The 22,151-nt window shown below is 44.2% G+C and overlaps 1 protein-coding gene across 1 annotated transcript in view; it reads left to right on the top strand.

Moving 5' to 3' along the window:
• The window catches only part of EIF2AK3 (eukaryotic translation initiation factor 2 alpha kinase 3), a 28,644-nt gene extending 19,508 nt beyond the window's left edge, over positions 1-9,136 (top strand). The window contains exons 12-17 of the mRNA XM_069977222.1: positions 202-351; positions 1,517-2,285; positions 5,006-5,173; positions 5,263-5,364; positions 5,958-6,020; positions 6,662-9,136. Coding sequence (XP_069833323.1) covers positions 202-351; positions 1,517-2,285; positions 5,006-5,173; positions 5,263-5,364; positions 5,958-6,020; positions 6,662-6,838 — 1,429 coding nt within the window. The 3' untranslated portion in view covers positions 6,839-9,136. The remainder of the gene's footprint in view (positions 1-201; positions 352-1,516; positions 2,286-5,005; positions 5,174-5,262; positions 5,365-5,957; positions 6,021-6,661) is intronic.
• The last annotated feature ends 13,015 nt before the right edge of the window (positions 9,137-22,151 follow it).

Genomic DNA, 22,151 nt, shown 5'->3' on the forward strand with positions numbered 1-22,151 from the left:
GACTATATACATGTTTTCCTCATAGCCTTAGGGCTTTATCCAACTTCAGCAGCCACCGCTAATCAAATGCCGAAAGTTCGGTTCGCATAGACTCGAGCATGTTCGAGGTTCGCTCATCTCTACTTTTATATGCTTGTCTTATTATTTAGTGTGACTGTTGACTATTGTGTAAACTCTTTTTTGTTCCGCTTTTCCTTCCAGGAAACTGGCCAGAGAGAAGGTGATGAGGGAAGTAAAAGCTCTCGCCAAACTAGAGCATCCTGGGATTGTGCGCTACTTTAATGCTTGGCGTGAAGAGCCACCAGAGTTATGGCAGGAGAAAATGGATGAGCTGTGGATAAAGGATGGCTGGTACGCTGTATTAGGCTGCTCTGACACGTACTTGAAAAAATTGTCAAAGATTTTTTTTTTTCTATTAAAACTGCTATAATTTTTTTGTCCTTCCTTACATAATAAATATTGCTGAGATTAGGATTGGTTGCTCTACTGACAGAAAAGTAAAAAGACATGACTCTTAAAAGGCAGAAACTGATATTGTCTGGTCTTTAAAGGGGAACTCCAATCAAGAAAGATTTAACCTTGTTCAATGCCCACTAGAGATGAGCGAACCTGGAGCATGCTCGAGTCGATCCGAACCCGAACTTTCGGCATTTGATTAGCGGTGGCTGCTGAACTTGGATAAAGCCCTAAGGCTATGTGGAAAACATGGATATAGTCATTGGCTGTATCCATGTTTTCCAGACAACCTTAGAGCTTTATCCAAGTTCAGCAGCCCCCACTAATCAAATACCGAACGTTCGGGTTCGGATGGAACCGGTTTGCTCATCTCTAATCCCCACCTATAGTGTGAACCTTTCTATTATATGAATTGGGCAGTTTTTCTGCAGTACATCCTGGCTCACACCATGAATCTGCAGAAAATCCTCACAACCTGGTCCACTCTCTCTACTCCTCTGTCCTCCCTCTCCATTCTGAGACAGAGGTAACATGATCTGTCTTTTCTGTTGCCAGGTAAGCTGTAACATCTCATCTGTGACCCCTGCCCCCAATTGACATCACACTTGTGACCACCTGGCCTAGGGTGGGGAAACAACCTCTTCTGAGTAGTATAGGGGAAAGGAGACACTGTTGTTTCATCTCTCTAATCTATATATGTAGATGAATAGATTGATGTTGTGGTTACGATGCAAAGCAGGTTGAGCCAGTGGTAGGCCGATGCTACAAAACAGGGGCAGGTACCTGGCAGATCGCTCTTAGGTGCAATACATGCTGGGAGAGGTAGTTTCCTGGCCGCATGCCATGATGTAAAACTGGGATCATTTTTGCAAAAGTTTGTATCTGGGTTTGGGATCAGCGGGAAAGGTGTCAAACAATCAATGGTGGATCAGTGAGTGCACCAACATGCTTTTTGTGCATTTCTGTAGTTCCCCCTTTAAGAGGTTAAACCAAACCAGTATTGGTGGATAATTCTTGTGTTGTCAACAATTAAGTAATGTGACCATTTGTCTTCTTCCAGCACGGAGTGGGCCTTCAGCTCCCCGACTCCTATGGACGCCCTTTCCATCAAGGTTCGGAGCAGTGACCCCTACTCCATGAAGGAGCAGGTAGAGGTCGTCACCCCTTCCTCGGAGGGTGGGAGCACGCCATCTGCAGGTTTTATCGCCATTGATCCGGTACGACGGAGCCGCTCCTTTCCTCGTCACTTCTCCACAGACGACGACTTCCACCATTCACATGACGCTTTTGTGAACCTGCAGGACAGTTTCCTTACAGACTGTGATCTGGAGCACAACACCATGGATGACGAGGACATAGGAGTGGTTTACGAGCCACGGGATTTCGGGTTACAGGAGAGAACCTCCTCATCCATCATCTTCGAAGATTCCGGTTGTGACAATGCGTCCAATAACTTAGACAACAGGACAGACGTATCCGTTGTGGTTACGACCAGTGAGTTTTCTCAGAGAGACTCTGGAACCAAGGACTCCTCCTCCACGGAGAGTAAGCCCACCTCTGCAAGCACTTTGTCTATTTCTCCTCCCAGACCAAAAACCTTGAACTTGGACCTAACCAAAAATACTGCAGAGAAGCTGAACCCCAGCTCTCCTAAGGTGTACCTCTATATACAGATGCAGCTGTGCCGCAAAGAGAACCTCAAGGACTGGATGGAGGCTCGCTGCACGCTGGAGGACCGGCCACGAGCTGAGAGCCTCCATATATTTCTGCAGATTGCAGAAGCGGTTCAGTTTTTGCACAGCAAAGGCCTAATGCACAGGGACCTGAAGGTATGTGCACCCACATCAAGTTTTTCTCCTCTCTTCAGATCCATTCTTGGCTTTGGCTTCAATAATCTGTCAGATAGTGTAAACGCCCCCTTAGTGGGCATTTCAATCACTATTAGTCTGCTGCACATCTCCCTGTGTAAATGGGAATGTGCGGCTGACTAATGTTACTATATAGCAAGCATCTGACTGACCGGCATTAGCTTGTGGTGCTGCAGCAGTCCGTGTAAAAGGACCTACATGCCACGTTCTTTCAGAAACAGCACCACTTTTGTCTGCAGTTTTGCAGCTTGGTTCCAGTGAAGTAATGGGTACTATTAAACCACTTCTATTTAAAAAAAAAAAAAATCTCAAGCCTTTTTAGTACTTATCAGCTGCTGTATGAAGCGGTGTATTCTTTGCGGTCTGACACAGTGCTCTCTGCTGCCTCCTCTGTCCATGTCAGGAACTGTCCAGAGCAGGAGAGGTTTTCTATGGGGATTTGCTGCTGCTTATGACATGGACAGAGGTGGCAGTAGAGAGCACTGTGTCAGACTGGAAAGAATACAACACTTCCTGCAGCACAAACAGCAGCTGATAACTACTGGAAGACTTAGGATTTTTTTTTTTTTTAAACAGAAATAATTTACAAATCTGTATAACTTTCTACCATCAGTTGATTTAAACCCTCTTCAAGAATGAACTACCAAATACAGAATTAACCCTTGTGTATTTTAGTGTTACATGTGGTGGGGGATTGTCTAACAGGCAGCTAGAATTCAAATGAGTTGCAGACACCATTGACCTTTTTAATGTTTTTAAGGAAATTGCATTGAATTGTGTGTGTATGTATGTGTATATAATAAATTATTATATATATATATATATATATATATATATATATATATATATATATATATATATATATATATATATTATATCTCTATCCGGTTGCATATTTTGTGTTTTCCCGAAGGTTTGGACTGTCCAGTCACTAACACATCTGTTTAAGGCACGGAAATATATATCCCTGTTTTACCTGAAAAGAGCCTATATGATGGTAGAGCATTTGTGCTAAAGCTTCACCACTAGGGGCCATACACCTTGAGGCAGGCATCCAGTCAGGACACTCACTCTGAGCTAACAGAAGGGGCCAGAGGAGTATGTAGTGCACAGGTGTCAAACTGCACAACTACAACTCCCAGCATGCCTGGGCAGCTTTGGCTTTTACAACAGCTGGAGGGCTGCAGTTTGACATTACTGATTTTAGAGTTTTTATTTTCTTTTTTCAATCATACAGCCTGTATGACCTTAGTGGTCCTTTTAAAATGTAGGACTGGCCACATCTTCTAGTTGCAAAATAAATTGTTTGCAGAATGTGTCAGGAGCTTATCCCTTGTTTGATACATTCTTAAAGGGGAACTATCAGACAAATATAACCAGCTGATGGCTCCCTATTCTGTACAGGGTGCTGAGGAGTTTGTAGTTATCAGTGGAGTGGGAGAGCTGGATTGGTGCTCTGGGGGTGCTAGCTCAGCCCCCAGTCCCCCAAATAGCCTTACTAGACGCAGCATTAAACTACAAACTGCACGGAAAGGGCTCTGAGAATGAAGGTAAGAGACATGCCTTCATCCTCAGCATCTCCTGTGCAATAGGGGGCTATTGGCAGCTTAAATTTATCTAACCTGCTGATAGTTTCCCTTTTTTAAAGGTGTTGTCTCTAGTAAGACCATCCTTTTTAAGGCCAATCATAAACCAGCAAATATTAAAGTGTATCTGTCAATTGAAATGACTTTTAATCCATGCATGCTTCAGAGTGGTGGTAGTGCTGTTACTGAGTGGTGAGAGGAGGGAAGACTTGATTTTTAGGAATGATGAAGTCCTCTTTAGCAGGAAGGCAGGCCCAGATTTGAGGTATACAGCCCAGGCTCTCTATCTCTTACAGAGAGCACATGCTATGCCCGGTCTTCTTTCTATATGGTGCCCGGATCTAGACAGACTTGGCCTAACAGGCAGATGACCACAGACTGCGGGGAAGTGAGATGCCTAGTGGCCAAGACTTAGAGCTGTTTTTCTGGGGTGTGGAGTAGTTTATGGTATATGAAGTGGTATACAAATATTGAAGGCTTCCTATAGGTTTACACAGAGGGAGGTTTGAAGTGACCGTAATTGGTTAAAGGGGTTGTCCGGCGATAAAAAAATTATTCACAGAATAACACACATTACAAAGTTATACAACTTTGTAATGTATGTTATGTCTGTGAATGGCCCCCTTCCCCGTGTTTCCCCCCACCCACGCTAGACCCGGAAGTGTGGTGCATTATACTCACCGCATCTCGTGTCGTCCACGGTCTCCGATCCTCAGCAGTGACGTCTTCTTCGGGAGGCCGGCGGATCTTCCCGAGTACCGGCCTTCCTCTGCAGCGTCATCCGAAGCTCAGCCGCGATTGGCTGAGCATAACTGTGCTCAGCCAATCGCGGCTGAGCAGCTGATGACGTGGCCGCTGTGATTACTACACAACTAGGAGGGGGACCTGAAAATACATGGGGGGTGGTTACTGACAATACATGGATGGTGGTTACTTTATGTAATAGGGATATGGGAGGCTCCTGCTGTGACTGGTAGGAGAATATGGATATTATAGCTGAGGTTTCCTCCACTCAGGATCCCTGTAAGGACCATGTGATCCCTCCTGGCGCAGTATATAGATCCATTTTTTTTAATTCTTCCTTTTTCTTTGCAGCCCTCCAACATATTTTTTACAATAGACGATGTAGTGAAAGTTGGAGACTTCGGGTTGGTGACAGAGATGGACCAAGAAGATGATGAAGAAACCGTTCTGACACCCATGCCAGCCTATGCCCGACATACCGGGCAAGTGGGGACTAAACTGTATATGAGCCCTGAACAGGTAGGTTGCAGTAATGCTGCTGTCAGCTGGCTGTCTGTACACTGTCCTATCCAGTCCTACTCATATATATGGCTTCTGCTTGTTTTCAGATGTATGGCCAAAGTTACTCTCACAAGGTGGACATCTTCTCCCTGGGCCTGATCCTGTTTGAGCTGCTGTATCCGTTCAGTACCAATATGGAGAGAGTGCAGGTTAGTGCCTGTCCATGAGCGTGAAATGTATTAGAGCAAACATGACCCCAGACAGCACATGTGGGCCGCTTCTCACCATAATCTATGAGCTGCAATAGTCATATCTTGTATTTATTCCCTCTGCCTGCTTAAATATTTGCTTACGGCTTGGAAAAAGTTCTAAGAGTAAGGTTAGAGCCACACTGCGTCTTTGAAGTCCGTTTAATGTATCTGTTTTATGAAGAAAAAAAAATTCATTTGGATCTGTTTTTTCTTCCATTTTTTTTTTTTCCCTCTGTATGCTAAAATGTGGTTGACCGTGTCTTTCTGTATTTTCAAAGTAACCAATTAAAATGAGTTTAGTGCTCCTTGTAGTACTTGTAATACCAGAGTTGCTCCATAGGTGGCACTGTGTCCCCTTTAATCACTATACATGCAGTAGAATAAATAATGTATGGAGACACAGAGGACTGACACAGGCCATGTGCACTCGATGCAGGACTAACACATGACTGCTTACTGCCTGAGAGTGTTGGATCAATACCTTTTAAAGAACAGCTCTTCAACCTACTTGGTTTAATGTTTCCTTTTACATGTATTTTATTTTCTTGTAGATATTAACAGACTTGCGGGACCTGAAGTTTCCAGCCATGTTCACACAGCAGTATCCCCAAGAGGTTAGTGTTTTCTGGCAGTGCTGTGGTGTAGACACAGTAACCTGAGGTCCTCTTTGCCACAAATAGCTTAGTTGAGTGTCTGTAATACAGGTGCAGTTTTGTTCTCTTCCTATATCGGATAATGAAACGGTAAATGGTCTATACTTATAACATTCACCAGAGCAAGATGTCTACAGGCGTGGAATGCTGGGAGATTTTAGCTCTGGGGTATAATGGATGTAAATTGGGATCAGTACAGGATAAGTAATGTACACAGTGACCCCACCAGCAGAATAGTGAGTGCAGCTCTGGGGTTTAATACAGGATCTAACTCTGGACCAGTACAGAGGAAAAAGGTCATAAATGTTGTTCTGTTTTTCCAGCCTTGGACAATTCCTTTAAAGGGTTTAGAAAAACATGGCCACTTACATCCAGAAACGGCACCACTTATGTCCTCAGTTTGCTTGTGGTATTAAATGTAATTCCCTTTATTTCAATGGAACAGAGCTGCAAAACCACAAACAGCCTGAGGACCCGGGGTAGTGTGGTTTTGCAATAAGGTAGCGGTTCTTTCTAATCCCGAATAACCCCTTTAAGTTTCTTAGTCTTTCCTATATACTGATCTGGGCAATATCTGACTACTTGTGTTTTGGCTTGTGCAGCAAACCATGGTCCGGCATATGCTTTCCCGTACCCCAAGCGAAAGACCAGAAGCTGAGGAAATCATAGAGAGCCCTCTGTTTGAGAACGTTGAACTTCCCGGTAAGCTGACCCTCAGACAGAGGTCCCGGACCCTCAGCACCTCCGGCCTGAAGAACCTAAAGCAATCCAGCAAATGACGCCCCTCTCCTGTGTCACAGAAACCAGAAGGACTGTACCTGTTCAGGACCCCTAAACGCCTCCGTTCACAAAGGGATCCGGGCGGGATATGTACTGCCACCATACATGTTTTATACAGATGGAACGGTGGCCCATTTGTTTGGGCATCTCTTGTAATCGACAAAGAGCACAATGTACTTTGCGCCATAATGAAGACAAACAGTTAATGGTTTCCTTCCCATGATCCTGTTAGTGATGGCCGTCCTTCAGGACCAGCCCTTTGATCGGATTTGTCCTTCCATTTAAAGGGCACCACACCTATTAATGTTCACTCTAGACCTGTAGTCTTCTAGAAGATGATCTGTAGGAGTCGGTCTGTTTTTTTGATTGTTTTAATGTATTTTTACATGACATGAAGCACAGATGGGAGAGAACGTTGGAGGGGGGTGGGGTGAATGGTTTATAAGAGAACAAATATTTTTCTATGATACATTATCGGTTTTTATAGCATTGAATGCGAGTTTCTTATAAGAAGAATCCAAATCGAGTGAGGGGGTGAGATCAGTCTGCTTTTTAATTGGTGAAGCTAGTGAAGGCTCGGGTATATGACGACATTGCCAATGACCCAGGTTCTTTGGCCAAATATTGCTTTACTGCATTGCAGCCAATGAAGGTGAATTGGGATATGTTGCCGGCGATGGTTCTCCGGTCGCAGCAGTTTTCAGGTTGCAACAGAACCTCATTTACTTTTATTAACTGTGAAGCAGCAGCGCAACTATCCTTGGCCGTGTGGCCAGTCAGCTGTAGCCTAAAGGGTAATATCCCTCTTGTGTGACCGTATCCTAAAATATCCCTCCCCTACGTCTTGGCTATAGGTGTGTGTTAACATGATCATATTACGGTTGATATGGACTACAATGAAGTTACTTTCCAGCTTTTTTTACTTCTCATCAATTGTCTTACACTCCAGAGCTGCATTCAGAATTCTGGATTTTATCTGTAATCAGTCAACCATTCTACTGACACCTTCCATACTGTTTTGTGTTTTTCCCAGTGGTGTCTATTGTAAACACTACATTTACCAGAATACCATGTATAACAGGTCCCTACTGCATCCATTCAAGAGCCCTGGCCGTTGCACACCGTCCTATTGGTGCATAATATATGTATTGTGCAGAGCCTTTAAGACAGCTAGAATACAATTGGGCGGTTTCATACCTGTATTACAGATTCTATACCCAGACCTCTCACCGGTTAAATCACTAAGTTCTGATGACCCACAGGATGTCCGGATGCTATATTTGTAATATGGGAGTAAAAAAAAAAAAAAAAAAGCAGCCATGCTATGGCCCTTAGAACGTGGCCTTAAAGGTTTTGTCATGATGAGGTGTCTGGATCTGGTATTGCAGTTTAGCCTCATTCACTTGAATGGGTGGGTTTCGAGTTACTGCTCCCGTTCACCTTTGCACCAGTTTATAGTCCATTCTTTAAGTAGCCTTTCTTCACCAGACAATGAACCAGCGGGGGGGGGGGGGGGGGGGTGCTGGCTGATGTGAAGGTGGAGCTAGAATAAAATTGCACCTAGATTACATGTTCTACTTGCGGGGATCAATACAAAACGCGTAAAGCTAAGAGTTGCCAAGTCCTTGGGCATTATCTGTAGATGTAGAAGTATAGATTGATCGTCATAAATGAAGGCCCCATCTACGTTGTTCTTGTCTCTCGGAGATTCAGTATAATGGTTTGTGTATCGGCTGCTGTAATTTAACTGCTTGTACTCCTCAGACTGTTCTGATCAATGTTCCGTCTGTCGACATGTTCTATGACAGGACTTCCAAGTAGACTAGTGACTCTTAGACTTGTACCTCAAGATTTGATGTTGCCGGGATTGGGACCCCTGCCCACTGTCCGGGCACCATCTCTTTGCACAATGAAGTGACCCGTTCCTTGCCTTACCTGCAGTCGGCCTGATCTGCACAATGAACTTCTCAGTTGCACTAGGACGCAGCACCGTTCTCTCTCGATGGCGATTTGTCTCTCGTATGTTTGTGAAGCTGTTGTATGTTTTTTATGTTTTTATTAGTTTTTCTCAATGTCTTACATGCTGCAAGTTATGTGACCACCGCGCACAGGCTTGTGAATCATTTAAGGAGTTAAATTGTGCTTGTTTTCTGTACATACGTTTTATTTATGAAGCACAGTCAATCCATTGGGTTGGTGCGGCACAGAGCACTTATTACGGATCCACAACAGATAAGTGCATTACATTATGTGACTTTTTTCAAGTCTAAGTGATTTAATAAAAAATGTTTTATTTATTGGTCTTGGTTTCATTTGCATCCTGCTGGTTGTAGCGGGGGTGGTACATGGTTGTATGTGCTGCCCGTCACTTAGGCTTGTCACACGTCTCTGTCAGAGGTATGACTGCCATGGATATAATTACATAGGCTCCACTGGAGATCTACTGGCATAGACTGCAAACCTCTATGAAATATGTGCTAGATACATCTCTTCATAGGTCACACAAAGACTTCTCAGGAGGGGTCTAGGTATTTGGAACCCCTCAAAATGCTAAATAGATCTGGGAGAAATGCACAGCACTGCAAGAGATGGGCTCTTATGCAACCAGAGGGGGAGTGAAGCGCTCGGCTGCCATTTTTGCTCAACTCTATCTAGTCATTGGGGGAGGGGGGGGCAGGGTTCACCATTTTTCCCTGTTGGTTTGGTGTTCTGACATAATTACTAAAGGTGTGCAACATCATTTTTCCAAAAACCCATCAGACCCGTCATTTTTGTCCAAAAATCCGCCAAGTGGGCGTTTCATGGGTGTGTCCTTTAACCCCTTCCATCAGAAGGACACACCGTGTGTGTGTGGAGGTTCAGAGAAGGGTTGCACTGACCCCGCTCTGAGCTGCCGCAATCCCGGCTGCTTTCTGCAGCCCAGGACTAGAGATGGAACAGCAGAAAATCTTCAGGTTCTATTGAACTCGAACCTTCCGCATTTGATTCCGATGCCTTCTCGGCCCGTGGGGAAGAGGAGACAGCCCGGGTACCACCTGGAACTCCGGGATTCAGCCTAGGTAATAGGCTGTATCTCGGAATTCCAAGCGGGACCCGGGCTGTCTCCTTCCCCACGGACCGGGAAGGCATCGGGAATCAAATGCGGAAGGTTCCAGTTCGAGAGAACCTAATCTCTTCCGCTGTTCGATAGTCTCCACCCAGGACCGCGGCTATTAGCTGGTGCAGGCGATCGTTGCACCCACTAAATTATGACAGTTAAATGCAGCTGTCATGACAACTGCATTTAAATGCCCATCGGTGCCCCTCCCTGGTGTCTAGTGTAGGGGGGATCCATTGTACTGGCCAGGCCGGGACTCTGCATCGGAATGATGCTGATCCCGGCTGTGTATTCCATGAGGGAGATTTATCAAAGGGTTTAAAATATAGACTGGTGCAACCTGCCCAGAGCAACCAATCACAGCTCAGCTTCCAGCTCTAGTAAAAAAAAAGGAGCTGTGATTGGTTGCTGTGGCCAGTTTGCACCAGTCTAAATTTTACACCCTTAGATAAATCACCCCCCATGTGTCTGGTCTGCTGCAGAGCAGAGTAATAGAGCACTGATCTAATGGATCAGTGCTCTATTATATACACAGCATTCATTTTAATAGGAGATCAGCGCTGTGTATATAGAAGACCCCCAGGGACAATTAATGTATGTCAAACAAATTATTAATAAAAAATCCCCTCCCCTAATAGTTTTTAATTTTTTATTTTTTTTTATAAATAAAAATAAATTTCAAAAATAAACATGTTTTGGTATCGCTGCATGCCTAATCGCCTGAACTATTAAAATATCACATTCCTGATCTTGCATGGTAAATGGCGCAAAAAAAAGAAAAAGTGCAAAATGGCGCATTTTTGCTTGCATCAAATTTAGAAAAATCTTGATAAGTTATCAAAAAGTCGCATATAAGCAAGTAAGGTACTGATAGAAAGTACAGATTCTGGCGCCAAAAATGACACCTCTCACAGACCAACAAATAACAGCGTCCTAAGGATGTAAATAAAGCATCTTTAAGGAACATTTCGACTTTATTAAAAGGTTTAAATTTTTTAAAAGCTATTAAATAAAATAAAAGTTATGCAAGTTACGATTGTTGTAATCGTACCAACTTGACAAAAATTGACAAGTCAGTTTTACCATAGGGCAAATGCAAACCAACCCCCCCCCCCCCCAATAAAAAAACATTGCATTTCAGTTGTTGCAAAGTACAACTAGTGGCGCAAAAAATAGGGACTCGTGTGTGTGTGTGTGTGTGTGTGTGTGTGTGTGTGTGTGTGTAGGTAGGTGAGAGAATGCAAAAATGAAATTAGCCTGGGAGGCAAGGGGTTAAAACCCGCCACAACTGACAGCTTTACTAAGCAAACCGTCTTTTTTTTTTTTTTTTATTTTTTTTTTTATTTTTTTTTTTTTTTTGGACACATATTGAAAACACCAACCACTTCTAGAGTGACGGGAGATGTACACCACATTAATGAATTTGGCGCAAAAAAAAAAAAGACACAACCAACAGCATTGTGTCCAGTTCTGGAGACCTCACCTACAAAAAGATATTCATAAAGTAGAACGGGTCCAAAGATGGGCTACAAAAATGGTGGAGGATATCAGGTGTAAAAAAAAAAATATCAGAAAAGACTGAAGGATTTGAATCTGTATAGTCTGGAGGAAAGGGTGAAATCATCGAATTTAATAAAAATAAAAAAAATAATAATCGGAGTTCGGGTAAAGGTCAGAAAAAAGCGCAATAAAATATGCTACTAAAAGAGTATTAGATGCGATAGGTAAATCTACAAATTTAACCATTAAACATCTATCCTAAGGAAATAAGGGTATGTTCACACTGAGGAATAGGCTAGACATTGAAGAGGAAAAGTTTTCCCCTTGAAATTTCCTCCTCTTCAGCTCTGGTGGAATTTGAGCAGAAATTCTATGACCTCTATGGGATTTTTTTTTCTAGCTGAACCCACCCAAAGAATTGATGTCAGAGCAGATCCTTGACAGAAAATTCTGCTCATAAATTCCGCCATGTGAACAACATATTGGAAATCCCATTGAACACAATGGGACCAGTGGCGTAGCTATAGGGGTCGCAGCGGTCGCCATGGCGACCGGGCCCCTACGCTAGGGGGGCCCGCACGGCCCACCTTGCTACTTGTCTCTGGGCATCCCGAGAAGCTGCGGCCACGCAGCTTCTCGGGATGCAGACATCGCTTTGATGTTCCGCCCGCACAGTGAGCGGGCGGAACATTAAAGCGATCAGAATACAGGAGCAGGACCTGTCAGCGTCCTCCTCCTGTATTCCCTCCCATAGGCTTCCGGCACTTCATACCAGCAGCCTATGGGAGGCCGGGACGTGACCTCTCCGGCAGGTGTGATCATGTGACGTCATCACGCCTGCCGGAAGTCCCGTCCCTGTGGCTCACAAGATGGAGCCCGAAGAGGAGGAAGAGCTGCTGCCTGCAGCCACAGCGCGGATTAGGTGAGTAGGGTGGTTGTTTTTCAAGGGGCACCTCTGGGGGCATTATTAGTATATGGGGGCACCTCTGGGGGTATTATTAGTTCATGGGGGCCACCTCTGGGGGCATTATTAGCTCATGGGGGGGCACCTCTGGGGGCATTATTAGTATATGGGGGCTCCTCTGGGGGCATTATTAGTTCATGGGGGCACCTCTGGGGGCATTATTAGTTCATGGGGGGCATGTCTGGGGCATTATTAGTATATGGGGGCACCTCTGGGGGCATTATTAGTTCATGGGGGGCACCTCTGGGGGCATTATTAGTTCATGGGGGGCATGTCTGGGGGCATTATTAGTATATGGGGGCACCTCTGGGGGCATTATTAGTTCATGGGGGGCACCTCTGGGGGCATTATTAGTTCATGGGGGCCACCTCTGGGGGCATTATTAGTTCATGGGGGCACCTCTGGGGGCATTATTAGTATATGGGGGCTCCTCTGGGGGCATTATTAGTTCATGGGGGCATGTCTGGGGCATTATTAGTTCATGGGGGCACCTCTGGGGGCATTATTAGTATATGGGGGCTCCTCTGGGGGCATTATTAGTTCATGGGGGCATGTCTGGGGCATTATTAGTATATGGGGGCACCTCTGGGGGCATTATTAGTTCATGGGGGGCACCTCTGGGGGCATTATTAGTTCATGGGGGAACCTCTGGGGGCATTATTAGTTCATCGGGGCACCTCTGGGGGCATTATTAGCTCATGGGGGCACCTCTGGGGGCATTATTAGTTCATGGGGGCACCTCTGGGGGCATCATTAGTTCATGGGGGCACCTCTGGGGGCATTATTAGCTCATGGGGGCACAGCAGGGGATCCTGCATACAGGGGGCACAGCAGGGGATCCTACATACAGGGGGCACAGCAGGGGATCCTACATACAGGGGGCATCCCACACAGCGCAGTTACTTTGGGAGCCTACAGGAGGGAGAAAGGAAAGGAAGTTGCTAGAAATGTGCGGAGCCTAAATTGTTTGTCTCGCAGGTTCTGAAAAGATGAAACATATCTGGAAGGAATCATCATGGAGGTCTGGGCCGGATGGAGAGGAAAAGGGAAAGTGACGCTTTAGATCCAAGAAGACGTCACCTGTGAGTCACTGTATGACACTTTTCTTATTTTGTAGAACATCATTTAGTAGGGGCGCCCCGAGGTGACAGCTACTACATTATCTGTACTCAGAGATATCACTGTGTTATCTGTGCTGTTACATAGGACTGCAGGTGACATCTACATTATCTGTACTCAGAGATATCACTGTGTTATCTGTGGTGTTACATAGGACTGCAAGTGAAATCTACTACATTATCTGTACTCAGAGATACCACTGTGTTATGTGGTGTTACATAGGACTGCAGGTGACTACTACATTATCTGTACTCAGAGGGATATCACTGTGTTATCTGTGCTGTTACATAGGACTGCAGGTGACATCTACTACATGATCTGTACTCAGAGATATCACTGTGTTATCTGTGCTGTTACATAGGACTGCAGGTGACATCTACTACATGATCTGTACTCAGAGATATCACTGTGTTATCTGTGCTGTTACATAGGACTGCAGGTGAAATCTACTACATTATCTGTACTCAGAGATATCACTGTGTTATGTGGTGTTACATAGGACTGCGGGTGACTACTACATTATCTGTACTCAGAGGGATATCACTGTGTTATCTGTGGTGTTACATAGGACTGCAGGTGATATCAACCCCCATCATTTCCAACTGGCAGTTCATGATGAGAGTTGTAGTTTTTCAGCTGTAGAGTCAAAGATTGGAATACAATGATTAGACAATGACACAGTACAGTCCATTAATTATAGGGGGCAGTAGTGCAGTACATGAGGTGGAGGCAGTGACAGGGCATTAGAACATGGTGGCACATTAGAGTAATTGGATATAACGTTAGATAGGACTTTGCCTGATCGGGTGAGATGGGGGGGCCCCAAGCTAACATTTTGCACCAGGGCCCATCAGCCTTTAGCTATGCCCCTGAATGGGACATTGCTATCTTAATAATTTACGGGCAGATTTTCAAGCAGAATCCGCAGGAAATTAGGCACAGATTCCGCTTGAAATTCCTTGCCGATTCTTCAGTGTGAACATACCCTTAGAAAGGAAATACTAAAAGGGCAGTGCTCTTTTTCTGCCGACAATCTTTTGTTTCTATTCACTGCACCACTACCATAGTACTGTGTATTATACCTGGAACAACAGGTAGAAACCTATCCAGCCTTTGCTTGAGGTGTGAGCTACTAGGCGCAAATACATGGCATACTTACATTAGGTTCCTGCCACTTTGAAAATCCATCCAGGTCCTGACGATTGTGTAGTTTGGATACCAGTGGGGTGACAGGTGTCCAGAAACCACATAAATGCTACAACTACAATTTGACCATAGCATCCAAGGGGTTAAAGTACATCACTCCGCTTCTAGTGGTTAGAGCAAGCCATGCTATCATGCAAAAGCTATTCCTGCCCTCCAACAAAACAGGTTTTGTGCTCATTAACCCCTTCACGCAGAATCACTGCTTCATCAATTTTTGTGGTGCGTTCCCACATATGGACGTACCGGTATGTCCTCAGATGTGCCATCCGCAGTGGGTCCCGGCTGGCAGTGATCGCTTAGCACCCACTGTCACTACAAGGACCTGAGCAGCACTTGGATCCCAGCAGTTAACCCTATAGATGCTTCAGCCAGTGCGACCACAGTAGTTACAGTGAAGAACAGGGGGAGAATCCTCCCTCTGTTCACCATCGGGGCTGTGCGATCGTGATGGTAGCTATGACAACAGGGAGCCTCAATTGTCATAGCTATGGATGCTGATCAGGCATAATACAATGCAGTGAAGATCAGCATTGCATTGTAATCTGCCTGTGACAGGCAATAAGATAGTGTAGTCCCCATGCAGGGACCGTAAAATAAAGTATAAATGTAAAACACGTAGTGAAAATGGCCTGATCTGCACATGCTGTACAGCAGACAAAGAAATCTACACCTGCTCCTTAGCAGGTGTAGATTTCTGTAATAAAATCAGATGTAGAAAGAAAGACAAACGGTACAACCGTAGGGCTGTGCGTAAAGAAAGTAATTTATTGGCTACTGTTAGTTTGTACAATCACTAGCAGTCAGCAAAGCAAAGTGTATTTAGTCTCCACAAAACAGTTATATACAAATATATACAATGGGACATAGATCTCTCTTAGTCCACTTGGTTTTATGTGTCCTAATCGGCACAACCGCCCACTCGGTCTTTACCTGCGACAACTAGGGTAACTATGATCTATGTGTCATCCAGTCATCATCGTCACAACAACCAGTGACAAATCAATTGTGTCCAGCATCAGTAGTGGTCCGTAGGTCAATCCTGACCTCTGTCGGTCACCAAAGTAGGACCACCGTCGGTCACTACAGCCTCCACACGGCTTAAAGAGTTATAAGTAAAAGTGCTGCCACATACACCCTTACTCGACGCTTTTCAGTCATCTGTGATCATGACATCATCAGGAGTATTTGGGTGGTGAGTATAAACGGCATTTGGTAAGAAACACATCTGTTTATGCAATTAGTGTAAGAAACACATATTTATATAGCATAGATTCACAAGAATGGACACGGGTTCAGACAACAGTACTCACTGTCCCACGAGGACAGAAACAGTTTAGCAGTGGCTAATACCGATCTAGGTCCCCAATTGTCCCCCGATATGTGAGTCTGAGTCTATGGTCCAAAAAGGAGTCCGGTAGTGTGCCGGTTGTGTCCAAGGTTAGGAGACGTCTGCGCTCCGTTCTCCTGCAGTGGCAGATAGAAGACAATCAGGTGTGTAAGGAGGCCATGCCTCCTCTGCCCGCTCATGGGCGAGATCGGCGCTCGTTTGCTGTGCCTTTACATGGCACAAGAAATCTAGTAGCCAGGCTGCACGAACGATTCATATATTATTCATGCAGCCATGGAAACTGACAGCAACTATATACATATATCTGTGCTCTCTGTTTCCATATCCCAGAGCAGTACGTACTTACCGCTTCTGCTGCGATCCGGCATTCTTTTCTCCGGCTCTCAAGTCCAGCTGCTGGGTTTTTTAGGCCCCGCCTGAATGATTGACATCCAGAGGAGGTGGGGCTGGAAGACAGCAACTAGAAGGTTGGAGTATAGGATGCTGGATCGCAGCAGCGGCAGCGGTAAGTATGTACTGCCCTGTGGTATGGAAACTGACAGCATATACTGCATGTTTATGGTCACCTTCCTCAATAAATTTTAAAGCCTGCTCTAAACAGACAATCATCTGAGGTGCGAGTGTTTTCCCCATCTTCAGCTGATCGCTGTCACTTTTACATGGGTCGATTATCAGACAGGAGCCTGGATGATAATCGGTTTGTGTCCTTAAAAGTACCATTAATATACCCCTAAAGTTTGGCCTTCCCTACTATTACCACTGTACTGAGATGTATTCAGTGAAGGCCCAGGGGTTTATCAAGAGATCTGGCAAAACGCCTTAAATTATATGAAGTTCTTCAAATCCAGCTCTGCTTGACCGGAGATGTGAAAAAAATACATTGTAACAACTTGATAGTTATTAAACAATGAGACAAAGTACAAAGCGTAATGACAACCTAAATGAGTGTGGATATTGGCACCAGGTTAAGAGCGGCCATGATTTATCTGCGCTCACTAATCCATGGATTGTGAACGTTGTCGCACCTCGGCCTCCATTACCGGCCGGGCTCCAGAACTCATGAGCTGGAAAATATGTAAATCACAAGAAGTTACAATAGACTTTCTTAGAGAACAATAGGCAGAGATTTATCCTGACCATGGCTGTACCTAGTCCATCACTCATAGGTGCGCAGGAGACATTCATGGGGCGCTCAGAGAGAGCAAAACCGGGACATTGTGGTCAGTCTGACACCAAGTCTTCTTTGGTTATTGCTCCATAACATTATATATAGGTTTCTATGATATCCATAAATCTATTTTTCTCATTCAGGCCGCCTCTGAGTAATGACCACTGATTCGCAATTTAATGGAAGAAGTTTACTGTGTTCAGTGTAAAGTACCAAGTGATAATCTGCCATGTTGTCTCTAGGGAGAAAGGAAAATCTTTGGAAAAATCACAGTAAAACTTAGCTCCTAACAATAGGGGTTAAATGGGGTAATACAGGCTTAGAAAAACATGGCCGCTCTCCTCTGGAAACAGCACCTCCTGTCCTCAGTTTGGTTGTGGATTTTGCAGCTTAGTTCCAATTAAATAAATGGAGCTGAATTGTAATACCACAAACAACCCAGGGACAGGGGTGGTGCTGTTTTTGCAAGAAAGGAGCTGTGTTTTTTCTAATCCTCCCTCCCGTCAATACGATGCAGTCACCTTGTCTTCTATGCAGAAATGCACCCACAGAGTTCCCACCCCAATGCTTCATGGTTGGGACTGTGTTTTTGGTGTTGTACTCATCCTTCTTCTTCCCCTAGGCTGGTTTCACACTTCGTTTTAGCAATCTTTTTTTTTCATCCGTTTTTTGCAAAAAAAAATAGATTAAAAACTGATGAAAAAAAACAAATGCAATTGTATGCATCCGTTTTGATCTGTTTTCCATTGACTTCCATTATTTAAAAAAAACCGGATCAAAACAGATCCGTTTTTTTTTAAATGAGGTTGACTACATTTTTGTGTATGTAAAAAAAAAAATGCATCCGTTTTGATCTTTTTTTTTTAATATAATGAAAGTCAATGGAAAAACAGATCAAAACGGATGCACACAATTGCATCTGTTTTTTTCATCAGTTTTTCATCCGATTTTTTGCAAAAACGGATGAAAAAAAACGATTGCAAAAACGTAGTGTGAACCTATTTTAAACACAGAAAGTGGAGTTGATACGAAAAAGTTTGATTTTGGTCTTATCTGACCTTTCTTTAATGCTTCCTCTGGATCGTCCATATGGTCACTGGCGAACTTCAAACGGGCCTTGACATGTGCTGGTGTGAGCAGGCGGACCCAGTGTGTCCTGCAGGATTTTAATTCATGTTGGCGTAGTGTGTTACTATATTTGAGATATTTGAGACTGTGGTCCCTGCTCTCTTTGGGTCATTGACCAGGTCCTCTTGTGTAGTTCTTTGCTGATTTCTAACCTTTTTCAGAATCATAGTTACTCCACAAGGCAAGATCTTGCATGGATCCCCAGACCAAAGAAGATTGACAGTAATCTTGTCATTATTGTGCCAAAAGTTGCTGCCTTCTCACCAAGCTGCTTGGCTATTGTCCTGTAGCCCATACCAGCCTTGTGGAGGTCTACAATATTGTCTCTGGGGTCCTTAGACAGCTCTTTGGTCTTGGCCATGGTGGAGAGGTTGGAGTGTGACTGAATGTGTGGACATGTATTTATTAAAAGGTAAAAGGTTCTAACAGGTGCAATTAATATAGGTAAGGAATACAGAGTAGGAGGAGCTTCCTAAAAGAAAACTAAACGGTCTGTGAGAGCCAGAATTCTTGCCGGTTGGTCAGTGATTTAATACTTATTTCATGAAATAAAATGCAAATTAATTATTTAAAAATCATACAAGGTTATTTTCTGGAATTTTTTAAATAGACTTTGTCTATATAAACTTGCATTAGAAAAAAAAAAATTATATATATATATATATATATATATATATATATATATATATATATAAAGAAGCGTCTCATGCCTGCTTTTATGTCCAGCTGGATGAGCTCCCAGGACTGAAGCTGACACCAGAGCTGTGATCTCCTCTATTATCAGTTTCTCACATACTGGATGGTAAAAACCAGCAGCCTTATGTAACTGACAGCTAATAGCGAGGTACAAGCTTCTAGGTATCAGACCAACTTATAAAGGAAGAATTAAGCTGTCAAGAGTTTCATGGCCATATCCTGCCATTGTATAGAGAAACAATATAAAGTGGTGGGTTACGTGTCATGTGGACCGGTGGTAATAAATGGTAATGAGTCCTGAGGTGTGAAGAGTCTGTCCATCTCCAGGGTGTGAAGTGATTTATTTTGGGCCAAGAACATAATGTAGATCACATCTATCAGAAGTGGTTGGAAGAAAAGTTTAGTATCTGAGTGTAGTGCTGGAAAGCTTGGACTCTGGGCTGAAAGTAAGTTCTCACATACTGTGTTCAGCAAGTATCCTGTTTCATGAACTCCTGATGAACCACACCAAACTGCAGGGAAACAGGGGAACGGCCGAGGGATGCTCAGTGCCCCTCCAGTGCCCTGTGTCCCTCAGTGTCCCCCTGCCATCATCCTCTCCAGCAGCCACAGCCCGCACAGCTCTGGGAGTTGGGTCGTGACATCACCATGTTATCCAGGAAGTGACATCACCATGTTATCCAGGAAGTGACATCACCATGTTATCCAGGAAGTGACATCACCATGTTATCCAGGAAGTGACATCACCATGTTATCCAGGAAGTGAAGCCTTGATGCAGTAGTAAGTGCAGTGAAAAAAGCACTTTATAAGCATTTCCTATAATAAGTGTATATTGGTGATTTGTATAACTTTTGGGGGGCAATACAATACTTTAATAAAAAATTTTGCCGGACTTCTCCTTTAATATCAAGACAGGTACATTTTATCTCCATAAAAATAGAGTTGTTGACTGGCGTTGCTGTGACATTCTGCTGAGAGAGAGGAAGAGAGAGCTGCTGTATATATAGTATGGACACAGAGCTGCTGATGAAATGATACAATATAAAGCAATGGTAAAATAAGCAGAAATAAGAAGATAATACATATGTAAGATATTCAGTCTCTATATTTAATACTTGATATTATTGTGTCTTTATGGAGTAAATAGCAAGTGCCTATTATTTAATGTCAGACTTTGTATAGAGAAGGATGGAAGGCGTGTGGCTCACAACACCCACCACCATGGTGGAGGCTTGGCTCTATACATCAGCCTTATTAAATGCTCGGCTGGAAGCGGAAGACACAGCAATTGGAAGAAAATTGCAGTAAGGCCTATAATTATACTCAGATCAGCAGCGGAAAATTCATTGCTAGTACAAGGGAGAGAAGCCTGGTGCTCTGTAATCCGGGGCCTGGCTATTGTTGACTTTCCTGTTTTGTTTTTTTATTGTAATCATTGAATTATAACCCGATACAATGCGCACACTAAATCCTGGCAATGTTACAAAGGGACAAATAAAACCATGCTAAATTAATGTGCATGGAAAATAACTCCGGGGATGAAAGAAGCTTTGCAGCTCATTGAATGGGAATGTAATACTTTTGTTTTTTTACTTTCCCTATATAATTATTTGGCAGGTTTCCTGCCTAAGTTTCTACAGAGATCTGCTTTACTGCTGGATGCCTGGAGATACAAAAACTCAGAAAGAATCATATAGGGGAGAGTTGTGTGTGGCGCATAGAGGTCGCTGGGCAGGTTGAAGTAGCTGAGCTCAGGGTGACACCCTTTCAGTGAGTGAGTGGCCTGGCTGGTTATGGATACAAAGGTGGTCAGTATCTGTGGATATCCCACTAAAGGATGAAGTTTTATGGAAAGTTGTGCCACGACTTTTGTTTGGATTGGATTTTGAACCTACACCCAGCGAGTCCCTGGGTGTCTGATGCATCTCCCATAACCGCAGGTTTTCACCAATATACCAGATCCATGATTGTGGTAGAGCGATATTTCTGACTCTTGGAACTTTGCTCAGGCTAGTTTGACATTAAAAATACAGTAACCTATGATACTGTGTGTTGAGATGGTGTCAGAAAGGTATGGATTACCATAGTGCCCAATCTGTTCAAGCATTTCAGAACATATCATTTTATTTTGCGGGACTCAAAAGTGTAGGAGGCCATGCATATAATGATATAATTATATACCAGGTATGATTAACCCTCCCCTGCACTAGGGATGCTGATACTAACCCCTCCCCTGCCCTAGATATGCTGATACTAACCCCTCCCCTGCTCTAGGGATGCCAATGCTAACCCCTCCCCTAGCATAGGAATGCTGAAACTAACCCATTCCCTGCACTAGGGATGCCAATATTAGCCCCTCCCCTGTACTAGCCAATACTAACCTCTCCCCTGCACTAGGGATGGCAATACTTAGGGATGCCCTGCCTTAGGGATGCTGATACTAACCCCTTCTCTGCCTTAGGGATGCTGATACTAACCCCTCCCCTGCCTTAGGGATGCTGATACTAACCCCCCCTGCCTTAGGGATGCTGATACTAACTCCTGCCCTACCATAGGAATGCTACAACTAACCCCTCCCCTGCCTTAGATATGCTGATACTAACCCCCTCCCCTACCTTAACGATGCTGATACTAACCCCTCCCCTGCCTTAGAGATACTGATACTAACCCCTCCCCTGCCTTAGAGATGCTGATACTAACCCCTCCCCTGCCTTAGGGATGCTGATACTAACCCCTCCCCTGCCTTAGGGATGCTGATACTAACCCCTCCCCTGCCTTAGGGATGCTGATACTAACCCCTCCCCTGCCTTAACAATGCTGATACTAACCCCTCCCCTGCCTTAGAGATACTGATACTAACCCCTCCCCTGCCTTAGAGATGCTGATACTAACCCCCCCCCTGCCTTAGGGATACTGATACTAACCCCTCCCCTGCCTTAGAGATGCTGATACTAACCCCTCCCCTGCCTTAGATATGCTGATACTAACCCCCTCCCCTGCCTTAGAGATACTGATACTCACCCCTCCCCTGCCTTAGAGATGCTGATACTAACCCCTCCCCTTCCTTATGGATGCTGATATTAAC

Source organism: Dendropsophus ebraccatus, chromosome 7, assembly GCF_027789765.1.
Source record: "Dendropsophus ebraccatus isolate aDenEbr1 chromosome 7, aDenEbr1.pat, whole genome shotgun sequence".
NCBI classification, from domain to species: domain Eukaryota; kingdom Metazoa; phylum Chordata; class Amphibia; order Anura; family Hylidae; genus Dendropsophus; species Dendropsophus ebraccatus.